Here is a 13,770-nt window from a genome sequence, read left to right on the forward strand (position 1 = left end):
TCGATGGTGCTTGCAGTCAGGCCACTCACTGAACAGCAGGCCAGGCGCCGCCTACTGGTTTACTAGTGGTTTTATTACTTTATTAGTTAGTCTGAAGTAATAATTACACTTCAGGGTTAAAGTGGGTGCATCTCATTGTAAAATTGGACTTCAAACGGCCCAAATCTGGCTTCAAACGGCCCAAATTTCACGCGCGTTGGCCCATATCGGCCTGGCCTGCTTGGTATCTAATGCCCGGCCTGAATTATGATCCCAGTCCGCCCCTGTTTTTAACTATATCGCCCAGCCCTACTCATGATATATAATATACAGTCTCTAGTGTATGATTCAACTTTTCCCATGTTCTAATCTAGTGTAAAAAAGCAAACAAACTGAAAAAAGAAAAGAAAAAAATAAACAAAAATCGCAATAAATCGTAATATCGAATCGCAATAATCGTAGAATCGCAATACTTAAGAATCGCAATATAAATCGAATCGGCACCCAAGAATCGTGATAGTATCGAATCGGGAGATAAGTGAATCGCCACAGCCCTAGTCAAAACGCCTGGTTCGATCACTGTGTATCCCCAGGGGTGGACTCGACACAAATATGTCAGTTTAAAAGAAATCGTACCGTCAAAACGCCTGGTTCGATCACTGTGTATCCCCAGGGGTGGACTCGACACAAATATGTCAGTTTAAAAGAAATCGTACCGTCAAAACGCCTGGTTCGATCACTGTGTATCCCCAGGGGTGGACTCGACACAAATATGTCAGTTTAAAAGAAATCGTACCGTCAAAACGCCTGGTTCGATCACTGTGTATCCCCAGGGGTGGACTCGACACAAATATGTCAGTTTAAAAGAAATCGTACCGTCAGAGACCGAGACGTACAGAGACAGACTGCAGAGACAGACGTGAGAGACAGACAGCAGAGACAGACGTGGAGACGAGGAGGCTGTGAAAACTTCAATAGGAGAGAAACTCTTAATTACCCTGCTAATCAAAGGACTACTGCATGACTAATCACTTTGGATGTGTCCTCCCTGCAACACTGCCTGTTTGTGTGTGTGTGTGTGTGTGATTGTGTGTGTGTGTGTGTGTGTGTGTGTGTGTGTGTGTGTGTGTGTGTGTGTGTGTGTGTGTGTGTGTGTGTGTGTGTGTGTGTGTGCGTGTTCCTATATCTGCAACACTCGGCTGGAATGAACACTCTAATTCACTGGTTCTCCACCTCCAAGTACCACCTCAGAAATGACCAGGCTCTCCAGGTAGCCACCATGTGACCGATGTCCGATGTCTATTCAGCTCCACACAGTTCATGCAGGAGGCACATTTATTCCTAATATGATGTATTGTTGACTTTAGTTAGCCACAGCCACACTGAACAAATGGCTGGCACTACAACTGACACCTGAACTCTTCCACACAACTCTCATACAGGCACTACCTCTCTCTCTCTCGCTATCGCACACACACACACACACACACACACGCACACGCACACACACACACACACACACACACACACATACACACACCCTAGAGATGCGCGGGACGCAGTTATAACCACGCATACCCTGCCCCGTGGGCGGATCATAAAAATAAACATTCTGATTAATAGCAGATGGGTTGCGGGCGGGTGAAATGATGTGTCATTAATGAGGAAAACTTATATTAATTGCATTCTCTGAACGTATTTTAAGCTTCATTTTTCATCAGGCACTTTATTAGCCGACTATGTGTCAAGGAAAGGACCCGAAAGGACCGAGGCAGTGGTAAACAATACATCCATGCAGTAAATGGGGACGGGATGCCTCCGATTCTTGGTCCATATATGGTGAATGATGTCACCACAACGAGTAGGAGAGTCGTCTCCGATGGCACGCTTGTATTTTACGCTACGACGAGGCCAATCCAGTCATGATGTCAAGTTAAAGCTAAAGCTATCCAGTAGTTTAGCCTAGTAGGCTACATGAGGGAGTTTAGCTGGACTGCAGCAGGAACAGTCAGTTCGTCTCCTCACTGCGGGACTGGCTGCTTGACTTAAAAGGCAATATAGCGATGTGAAATGCTGGGTGCACGGCGGGCACACATCTATAAATAGCAGGAAATAATTTGCTCATGGCGGGCGCATGGTTTATGCATGCATGTGGATTAGGATGGCCAGGCAGCGGGGAAGAGACATTTACGCATCTTGTTTGTTCCCAAGACCGATAAATGTCGTAAAAATGGTGGAAAATAGCTCTGCAACAGATCCAAAAACATGAGCACAATGTGTTTGATGGACATACAAAGAACTGCCGGACTTTTGAAACACACATTGGTTGTCAGTGTAATTGTCCTGTTACTATGTGGTGGTGATGTTTGTTTATGGTATTCTTTATTTTCTGTCTGTTGAAGCCCTACACAGCCTACTATGTTAATGCTTCCTTGTATTGTCTGTATTGTTATCTATGAAGCAACAGTGTATATTATGCCCATGACAAATTTCCCCCAGAGGACAAATAAAGTATAACATAACATAACATAACATACATAAAAAAAAATGGATTTCCCTCTCCCTGGAGCTGCAGGTTGCTCCACCAGCTCCTCTCAACTCACCTCAACAGACAGCCAGACTGCAGGAGCTCCACCCCCGGCTGATTCATGTGGTGGAGCCATTGTTCGGCCATTAATCTGTGCATTTGGCAATTAATCGGCCCGACTGACCTAATTAAAAATTCCGTCAGAGTATCAACATAGCGGTAGCCTACCTTAGAAAGGACGAAAGTCGAAAATGCCAACTAATTGAGATTGTAATTTATTTGTCAAAACGTGTGGTGCTGCTACTGCTGTTACTATTGTGTCGACATTACAGAGATTCCTCCGTGTACCACTAGAGGGAGCCTTGCGTACCACCGGTGGTACGCGTACCACGAGTTGAGAATCACTTACGGGCACTGTGTGTGTGTGTGTGTGTGTGTGTGTGTGTGTGTGTGTGTGTGTGTGTGTGTGTGTGTGTGTGTGTGCGAGAGAGAGAGTGGGTGTATGTGTGTCTATCAACTGATAGGGAGAACCTCTCAGAATCAATACAGTGTGGATTACCCTCAAATCAGCAGATAACCCACAAAGACGCATGCACCCATTCACATTCACTTAAGACACACACACATACACACACACACACACACACACGCACACACACACACACACACACACATGCACTCACACACACACACACACACACACACACATGCACACACACACACACACACACACACACACACATGCACACACACACAGCGAATGTATTAGGAGAGCTTTGTCAGATAGTTATCGACTAAATAGCCAACTAACAAGATGTAATACATGTCCTCTGATAGCATCAGAAATAAGAGGATTTAAGGGAAATTACAACCATCTGCACAATGAGCATAGTCTCTTATCGTAATACACTCCTACTGGGGTCATCATTTATATTTCATGAATCTGCCTCATGCTTCCCTGCACTACTGGACATTGTATAGTTGCATACTGATTGCATAGTGTTCAATCATAGACATAAATAATATGGACGTAGCTATCCCATTCAATTTTGTTTTCCTGGCGGAGTTCAAACGTTGGCCGTCACCATCTTAAATTTTTCGTCAGCAGAGTGGGAGGGAATGGGTTGAGTCCTGCCGCACCTCACGTGAGAGGGGAGTTTCCCAGAGCCGCAGCTCCGCCTGCTATTGGTCCGTGATCGGCAAGCTGCGCAATCACTGGACAGGCGACCTGTCAATCACCCCCTTTTCTATCATCTATTTTACTCCAAACGGGCGAGTTATATAAAAAATTACCCCCCTGCAGTTGTTATGAAAAGGTGAAATTAGCTATATAGACCAAAACCGTGTTTTGCCCCTCACTGGAAAGATGTTTAATCATGTTACAAAGTCAGGCATTTTAACATGCCTACTGCCCCTGACGCCTAGTGGCCATTCGAGGAACTCCAGCTTTTCAATTCACTTCCGCATCATCAGAGGGAAGGGGGTGGGCTTGCAGTGCTGGACACTCCCTACACGTAGAGGCATAGGTGCCTAATTCACACCACTTTTACCGCTGCAGCAGTACTACTGAACTAAATGAGTAACACCAGTATCATGTGTTATGTATCACCGTGTAGAGTATACGCAATAAATACTGTGTAGAGTATACTCAATGGATGTCCTGAAGATGTCCTTTACTGTACTTGTGTGCATGATGGGTCTAATGAAAACCTGGGCTTCTTTCTCCTTCCATCAGTCTGGTGAAAAATCAAATTGAATATGGAACAAACGGCACAAAGACTGAATTGGCAACTTGACCTTTGGATCTTAATCGGATAAAATCACACTTGGCAAAATACAGTACAGAATGAAATGATTTAGCTCTCACATATTTGCACTAAGAGACACTATACTTCATGGACACACAGAAGAAGCCTAAGAGACACTATACTTCATGGACACACAGAAGAAGCCTAAGAAATCGCCAAAATATTTTCAGATGATTTTCTTAATTGCTTTCCACTCAACTCAGCGGCGACAAGCCAATCTCCATTTGCGCTGTATCACGTGCAGACAGCTGGAGACAGAGGCCATGTTCCCCACATGACACCACGCTGCCGTGCGTTAGACTCCACACACCACGCTGTCGTGCGTTAGACTCCACACACCACGCTGTCGTGCGTTAGACTCCACACACCACGCTGTCGTGCGTTAGACTCCACACACCACGCTGCCGTGCGTTAGACTCCACACACCACGCTGCCGTGCGTTAGACTCCACACACCACGCTGCCGTGCGTTAGACTCCACACACCACGCTGTCGTGCGTTAGACTCCACACACCACGCTGTCGTGCGTTAGACTCCACACACCACGCTGCCGTGCGTTAGACTCCACACACCACGCTGTCGTGCGTTAGACTCCACACACCACGCTGCCGTGCGTTAGACTCCACACACCACGCTGCCGTGCGTTAGACTCCACACACCACGCTGTCGTGCGTTAGACTCCACACACCACGCTGCCGTGCGTTAGACTCCACACACCACGCTGTCGTGCGTTAGACTCCACACACCACGCTGTCGTGCGTTAGACTGAGAGGAAAGTCTGCCGTTTCATTTGAGTTTTGTCAAATCCTTTTCAAAACACACACTGATCAAGGCCCCTGTTATTGTGCAAATATTAGGCACACGGGACGTCTGTTATGAGCACATTGAAAGCATTTCTCTGTGCCACCCTCTGTGCACCACGGTGGCAACGTGCGCTTTGATGAGCCCCTTAAAAACTAAATGTCAGGACACCTCCTGATTGCCTGAGTGGTGCAGACGTCAGATTGCTTTAAATGCCATTTCAATTATTCAGAAACCAAACAGCAGCACTGTCTCACCTAGTTCATTTGCTTCAGAGTTGTGTCATAATTCACTAATTCATATCTGTTCTATTTAACGTTTAAGAGGTCTTGCTTTGCGTGAGAAAATAGATAGGAGTGCTAGACATTTTGCAGGCTTTTTGGTGCTTAAAGCTGCATATCATAATATGAAAATCTCGAGCGTGCATTTAGCAAAAGGCCACAGAATCAGCATAGGTGGTCTTTTAAGTCAAGGCCTGAATGTTCAACTGCAGGTCATTGTATATGGACTATCATCAAAGATTACAGAAGCCAAGAGACACAACTGTGGTGCTTTTTTGACAACAGTACTGCAGCCATTTTGGACCAGATTCCGGAAACGCCTCCTTGGGACAACAGCACAGAACCATGACAGAGAATCACAGCATGACCAGGAAGAACACAGGCCGGTAGAGGTACTTTTGTACCTCTTTGTAGGCGGGACGTTTTACTGCCGTCATTACGGTAGACTCCTTCAGTCCAAAATGGCAGAGGCGTAGATCTGCTGCTGCACACTGATGTTGCAATGGAACGACCTATAGGCTATTAGCTTTCACTTCTTAGCAATCTATGTTCTTTGCTGTCATCATCACCACCACCTCATGGCAGACATGATGGGCACATGACAGAAGTAAAAGCAGGAAGTGAAACCGCTCCGTGCACCGGTGAGCAGCGTGACTTCAAATGAATGGCTGGTCGTTTCCTGAACCCTCTCCAGGCTCTTTGAATACATCCATGACCAAGACTCACCTGCTTCCCTGGAGAGCTGCATGAAGGCGTCCACGCCCTTCTCTCCGTAGCTGCCCTCGGAGGCCACGGTGGACACGTAGCTCCAGCCCAGCGCCTTGACCATGTCCACCATGGCCTGCGCCTGGAAGCTGTCTGGGGGGACCACCCGCGAGAAGAAGTCGTACCGCCGGTCATCACTCAGCTCCGGGGCCGTGGACGCATAGCTGATCTGGGGGATCTGGAGGGAGAGAGAGAGACAGAGAGAGAGAGAGAGAGACAGAGAGAGAGACAGAGAGAGAGACAAAGAGAGAGATGAGTTATGGCAAGAACAGACGACCCAACGGTTGTCAGTTGCCAGTCGCTGTTCTTTTCACACTACACAACTTCCTGTCTGTTGGTTTTCACACTATAGCTGAGCTGTGACAGAGGATCATCACACATGACAAGATCTTTCACCAGGAGAAACCTGACGAGTCCACAAACAGTCTCACACCGGCTTTGTCTCTAAATACACTCACACATGACATACTGTACATGGGTCATTCTACACAAACTACGTTTACTGCTATCTCACATTTAAATGTCAATAGATAATAGAATGGTGTTAGTAAACATCTAAGATTTGCATATCTACTTAAATGCTTTTTAAATGTGTTTTTTGGTTGTGGGTCAGCAGTTTGTACTAATCGTGTAGAATGGCTTTCTGCGTCAGACCACGTGCCTGCCTGCAGCCTGCAGACAGCTGCAGACACTATGGATGAGTACAACTTCTGTTTATACTATTTAGGTTGGATATTCGACAGATATTCAAGCTAACTTCACCGCGGTGCAAAAAACGCTTCTCCTTAAATTCAGCATTCATCTCCACACACGGAGAGTATATCCAAGGCTTAGAATGTTGGACCAGTGATGTCATTCACGCACAAATTACATCACTGGTTCAAAATTTCAACAACTTAACTCAAATCAACTCTCAATAACTGTCAAACTAAATTAATGTCTGCAAACGGTTTACAGTTCTGGGATATGTGTGATATGTGCAAAATAAATCAGCATTGTTTTTCGGTGGAGTTCTCCTTTAAGAGAGAGAGAGAGAGAGAGAGGGAGGGAGAGAGATAGAGAGACAGAGAGAGAGAGAGAGACAGAGAGAGAGAGAGAGAGAGAGATAGAGAGAGAGGGAGAGAGAGAGAGAAAGAGAGAGAGAGAGAGAGAGAGAGAGAGAGACAGAGAGAGATAGAGAGAGAGAGAGAAAGAGAGAGAGAGAGAGAGAGAGAAAGAGATAGAGAGAGATAGAGAGAGAGAGAGAGAGAGAGAGAGAGAGAGAAAGAGATAGAGAGAGATAGAGAGAGAGAGAGAGAGAGAGAGAGAGAGAGGTTATAGAAGTGATCTTGCCAGAGGGGCAACATCTCAAATTCCCAGAAAGGCACGTGTGCAGGTGTGCAGGGAAGAAAGTGATTATAAAAAAGTAAAGGTTAGAACCAAACACGCCTCTTCACACTGATGTCACAGGAAGACCTTGTAGGTCTACAGGGAACCTTTTATCTACTGCTTCTGAAAACAACTCAATACAATTAAAGGTAGACCTCAGGATGTGTTCATAACCTGTAGCTACAGTAGGTCTCTCAGGGAGTCCAATACAACTGTGACTTCACCTCAGAGTCGATGCTAATCGTTAAGCACATATACTTCCACCATAATTGGAGAAGTTCAGACACGTGAGAGTCAGCTCTGCGGAGACGCCGGCGAAATCTGTCTGTTTGCTGGAAAATGAGTTTGACACGGCAAACGGTAAAGGTGCCGGCGGTAATTACACCTAATGTGTGCGAGGTCGGGGATAAGTTGATCTCTGTCCATCAAGGTTGTCTCTCAGAGCGAGTAAGAGTTCAATTCTCTCCCGCTGGAAAAACTCCAAGAAATCCCCAAAGTTGCAAACGTGCCTCAAGATTTTCATGTATTATTTTTTCCAATTAGCCTCTTTGATGTGTTGGGATGAGAGGGGTTGAAATGTAGATGGCAGCATGATGATGGAGCGTGCTGAGGAGCAGTGAGGTGGGTGTGGGCAGCACATGGCCTTCAACTTCAAAATACCACTGAATTTCTGACTTCCTTTAATCTCATCCACACCCAGCATCCCCTGTCAGTCTGTGGGTTGAAAAGAAGCTGAGGCAGAGGCTTCTCTGTCAGCGCCCCGTCCTGCCACAGTCAGCCAGTAGGGGGCAGAGGCTTCTCTGTCAGCGCCCCGTCCTGCCACAGCCAGCCAGCAGGGGGCAGAGGCTTCTCTGTCAGCGCCCCGTCCTGCCACAGTCAGCCAGCAGGGGGCAGAGGCTTCTCTCTCAGCGCCCCGTCCTGCCACAGTCAGCCAGTAGGGGGCAGAGGCTTCTCTGTCAGCGCCCCGTCCTGCCACAGCCAGCCAGTAGGGGGCAGAGGCTTCTCTGTCAGCGCCCCGTCCTGCCACAGCCAGCCAGCAGGGGGCAGAGGCTTCTCTGTCAGCGCCCCGTCCTGCCAGAGCCAGCCAGCAGGGGGCAGAGGCTTCTCTGTCAGCGCCCCGTCCTGCCACAGCCAGCCAGTAGGGGGCAGAGGCTTCTCTGTCAGCGCCCCGTCCTGCCACAGCCAGCCAGCAGGGGGCAGAGGCTTCTCTGTCAGCGCCCCGTCCTGCCACAGCCAGCCAGCAGGGGGCAGAGGCTTCTCTGTCAGCGCCCCGTCCTGCCACAGCCAGCCAGCAGGGGGCAGAGGCTTCTCTGTCAGCGCCCCGTCCTGCCAGAGCCAGCCATCAGGGGGCAGAGGCTTCTCTGTCAGCGCCCCGTCCTGCCACAGCCAGCCAGCAGGGGGCAGAGGCTTCTCTGTCAGCGCCCCGTCCTGCCACAGCCAGCCAGCAGGGGGCAGAGGCTTCTCTGTCAGCGCCCCGTCCTGCCACAGCCAGCCAGCAGGGGGCAGAGGCTTCTCTGTCAGCGCCCCGTCCTGCCACAGCCAGCCAGCAGGGGGCAGAGGCTTCTCTGTCAGCGCCCCGTCCTGCCGCAGCCAGCCAGCAGGGGGCAGAGGCTTCTCTGTCAGCGCCCCGTCCTGCCGCAGCCAGCCAGCAGGGGGCAGAGGCTTCTCTGTCAGCGCCCCGTCCTGCCGCAGCCAGCCAGCAGGGGGCAGAGGCTTCTCTGTCAGCGCCCCATCCTGCCGCAGCCAGCCAGCAGGGGGCAGAGGCTTCTCTGTCAGCGCCCCGTCCTGCCGCAGCCAGCCAGCAGGGGGCAGAGGCTTCTCTGTCAGCGCCCCATCCTGCCGCAGCCAGCCAGCAGGGGGCAGAGGCTTCTCTGTCAGCGCCCCATCCTGCCACAGCCAGCCAGCAGGGGGCAGAGACTTCTCTGTCAGCGCCCCATTCTGCCACAGCCAGCCAGCAGGGGGCAGAGGCTTCTCTGTCAGCGCCCCGTCCTGCCACAGTCAGCCAGCAGGGGGCAGAGGCTTCTCTGTCAGCGCCCCGTCCTGCCACAGTCAGCCAGCAGGGGGCAGAGGCTTCTCTGTCAGCGCCCCGTCCTGCCACAGTCAGCCAGCAGGGGGCAGAGGCTTCTCTGTCAGCGCCCCGTCCTGCCACAGCCAGCCAGCAGGGGGCAGAGGCTTCTCTGTCAGTGCCCCGTCCTGCCACAGTCAGCCAGTAGGGGGCAGAGGCTTCTCTGTCAGCGCCCCGTCCTGCCACAGCCAGCCAGCAGGGGGCAGAGGCTTCTCTGTCAGCGCCCCGTCCTGCCACAGCCAGCCAGCAGGGGGCAGAGACTTCTCTGTCAGCGCCCCGTCCTGCCACAGCCAGCCAGCAGGGGGCAGAGACTTCTCTGTGAGCGCCCCGTCCTGCCACAGCCAGCCAGCATCCTGGCCTTGTCAGTAAGTCAGACGCTGCCTCACTATTTAAATCCAGACTCTGATGTATTCATTACAACCCCGTTGGTAAATGGTAAGTTGCCTGCATTTATATAGTGCTTTTATCCTGTATAGTACATTCACCCATTCACACACACTTTCACACAGTGATGGCAGCAAGCTACCCTGCAGGGTGCTGGCACAGCCATCGGGAGCAATTTGGGAGCTATTTGGGCTTCAGTATCTTGCCCAAGGACACTTTGCCATGTAGACTGGAGGAGGCGGTTCTGAAAAATGAAGTGTCTTAATAAACCTGCATTCTTTCGAGTGGCCTGCAGGGGGCAACTCCAGTGGCTCCACAAAGAAGTCAGATTGTATGGAAGTCAATAAATGAGCCTACTTCTCACGTGATATATGACCTGAGTAAAGACTTTCCTAACGAGTTGATGGTCCCAATCACTAGTTTCAAGTCTTCCTCTATACAGCATGATGTTCATTTGGTAAATTATGGTCCTATTTAGAGTAAAATAGACGATAAAGCAGACTATATTTTGGGGTGTGATTGACAGGTCGCCTGTCCAGTCATCGTGCAGCTCACTGATCGTGGACCAATAGGAGATGGCGCTGCGGCTCTGTGGGAAACCCCTGGTTTCGGGCTAGCTGCTTCTGGCGCGCACACACACACACACACACACACACACACACACACACACACACACACACACTCACACACACACACACACACACACACACACACACACACACACACACACACACAGGGCCTATTTATTTGAGTTTGTGATAAGGTTTCCCTATTTCTTTTTTACTGTCGTTGTTTATCATCTGTTTTATGTCCTCTGTTTTCTATAAAACATTTTATGACAAGAAGCCTGTTTGTTAAAATGGCTCCATCAATATATTTGACTTGGCAAAGTGTCTGATACTCCGAATGCTCCTTCAAACACCAGAAAACGATAGAAGATAGTTAGTAAAAAATATATTTCTTGTTTTGTTTTTAGATGTCTGGGGGATGTTAATGATTTCACTGACTTGTGTGGACAACAGGGAGATTCCTAATTGTCTGCAAGGAAACATCTCCTTTAGTCATAACTTGTGTTCTGCAGAAACTTTAAATAGGTGGAAAAATGGGTGGAAAAAAACATTTGAGGTGAGAAAAACATATCGTACTGTACGGTGCCAATTGACACCCATGCACATCTGACATGTTACTGTATCAATCAGTCAATCAACCAATCAATCAATGGTCCAGCTCAGTCCCATAGCTGGAAAAGAGAAAAGTGATCTATGTCAGCTATCAGTTACAGTAGGAAGTGAAAACCCTTTGCATGGGAGGGCAAAGTTGGGCTGACTAATGGAGGTTGTTGCACCGCTGTGTGTCTCAGGGTGTGTCTCAGGGTGCACTGCCTTGCTCAGGGGTTTGGTGGACGATGGCTGGCAGCACAGCTGATTTATTACACCAACATGAAATGAGAGAGCAGTTCCAGAGCCGCAGGTCTTTCCCAAAGTGTGGCTGCTTTAATCGCTGTGTCCTTGAAATGTAGCAGAAATGTGTTTAAACTTTTATGGCTTCTGACTCAACATGTCACAAACACCGCCCCCATCTGGCCTGGAGGGATCAATGCTGCCACCCCCCCCCCCACACACACACACACACACACAATCTCTCATCACACACAAGCAAATACACATCAAAGAACCGTCCTGCATATTATACTACCATAGTAGTAGTAGTAGTAGTAGTAGTAATAATAATTACTATTATTACTATTATTATTATTATTATTACTAGGCATTTCGCACGCGCTCGGTTCCTAGGCTCGCCCTGAAGCTCGCATACGCAGCTCGGCAGCTGCATGGCCTCGACTGCCCTACTCGACTGCAAAACGGCATAGCTGTGGCCGGCCAAAATATTGAAACAGACAGAGAACAGCAGACAGAGAACAGAGATTGCCCACATTGCCAAATGTATAGATAGATAGATAGATAGATAGATAGATAGATAGATAGATAGATAGATAGATAGATAGATAGATAGACAGATAGATCACGTTATGCCAAAGGGAGATGAGGAAGGCATAAGATCAATCTTTATGAAGCAGCTTTCTCAGGACCGAGCGCTCTCTTGCAGACAGTTTTTTTATTTTGCGCTCCAAGTTTTCAATTGGTCACTGACTTCCTGTCGGTGAGGATTTCTACCTGATGAAGGTCTGAGGACTGAAACATGGTAGACATTAAGTCCCCACACACCAACCACAAAGCCACACCCACACACTCACAAAGCCACACCCACACACTCACAAAGCCACACCCACACACTCACAAAGCCACACCCACACACTCACAAAGCCACACCCACACACTCACAAAGCCACACCCACACACCAACCACAAAGCCCATGATTGTGGGATGATGGGCCACTCTGCTGGCATCCTCTGTCACAGCTGGGCCGTTCAGACGCCAGCATCAGCACCTCATCTCTCTGACGAGGGGACCATGTCGGGGTGAAGTCCTCTCGCTGTGCTCCTCCTGTAACGGCTGTCAGCTTCTTTCTCTCCTTCCTATCCGTCTTGTCACTAGTCTGCGCCGTCACTTCTCCAAGGTTGTTTGGAGGATGTCATGGTACATAGGTGGCACATCTCCTTCCTGTCACTGTGCGGGACAGACAGCGTCATGGACGCCGATCATGTGGATTCTGTCTTTTCACCACTGATTCTTTCCTCCGCCCATCACTGCTTCTGTGTCCCCACGTACAGTAAGACGTACAGTAACACCACTGGTTGTCTTTAGGGATGTCAACGTGTACACGTGTACACGGCTAACCGGATAGTAAATCATAACAATAACCAGCTGTGGCTGTAGCTTTAAGACAGGCAGCTTTACGACAGTCTGGAAAGTGGTGTGGTTGTAATTGTAAACATGGAGCCAGTGTGACCGCATTAAAATAAAACAGTTACGTCGTGGTCCACAAGTTATTAAACATACATAACATTGGCGACGAGGATGATGGATTCTCTGCTCTCACCTCTCTCTCCCCGTTCCTCGCCCTGCCTGGCGAGCCGGCGATCCCGTGGGTTCGCTGGCATGAATCCTTTGAAACGTTCATACTAGGGCTAGCAGCTAGCCGCTAGCTGATGCTAACGTTGAAAGGAAGAAAGCCTTGCTGATACACAATCTGGATTTTTCGTACTCTCGGACCCGCTCCTAACATGCGGACTGTGTCACACTGCTGTCTGGACATGTTGCTGCTCAACAGAATGTAAAAGCGGATTGTTTACCTTCAACATCGGTAGCAAGCGGGTGAGTCTGTCTTAAAATAAACTGTTTAATGCTAGTGGTGATAATGCTGCCTGTAAACTACAGGGGCCGGTTGCACCAAGTGGTCTTAACTATGCCTGGTCGTAACTCCTACGTCGGTCTTAGTTAAGACCAGTCTTTAGAGTGGATTTACGCCTGTTGCACCAACAGGGCTTACGTCTGGTCTTAACTACGCTGGTCGTAGCAATGCGCGTCCATGTGAATTGCCAGGAAATGTGCCCTGATTGGCCCAAAAATGTGCCTTGCGCCGTCACCCACTACTGTATGTGCGTCACTACACCCTCCCTCCTCCCACCCCCCTCCTCCTGTGAAAGCTCCGGGGGAAAATGGCGGCGATTAGTGCCAAGCAGTCTGAATGAAATTGAATGTAACGTTCCCAATTCTATGTATTAAATTCTAAAAAACGACCCTCAACATTTGGGAAGGCTAAGCCACACAACTAGTTCGTTATAATCGCACGTCATGCTTCGATGGCGACGTTACGACGATGAGGACGGTA

The 13,770-nt window shown here is 49.0% G+C and overlaps 1 protein-coding gene across 1 annotated transcript in view; it reads right to left on the reverse strand.

Annotated features, from left to right (window-relative positions):
- grm7 (glutamate metabotropic receptor 7) overlaps window positions 1-13,770 on the reverse strand; it is a gene marked incomplete at both ends in the record, with an annotated part of 298,362 nt that overhangs the window by 162,832 nt on the left and 121,760 nt on the right. Inside the window, one exon of the mRNA XM_083660993.1 lies at window positions 6,122-6,338. Coding sequence (XP_083517119.1) covers window positions 6,122-6,338 — 217 coding nt within the window. The remainder of the gene's footprint in view (window positions 1-6,121; window positions 6,339-13,770) is intronic.

The sequence above is a fragment of the Poromitra crassiceps genome (genome assembly GCF_964638095.1).
Source record: "Poromitra crassiceps genome assembly, chromosome: 25".
Taxonomy (NCBI): Eukaryota; Metazoa; Chordata; class Actinopteri; order Beryciformes; family Melamphaidae; genus Poromitra; species Poromitra crassiceps.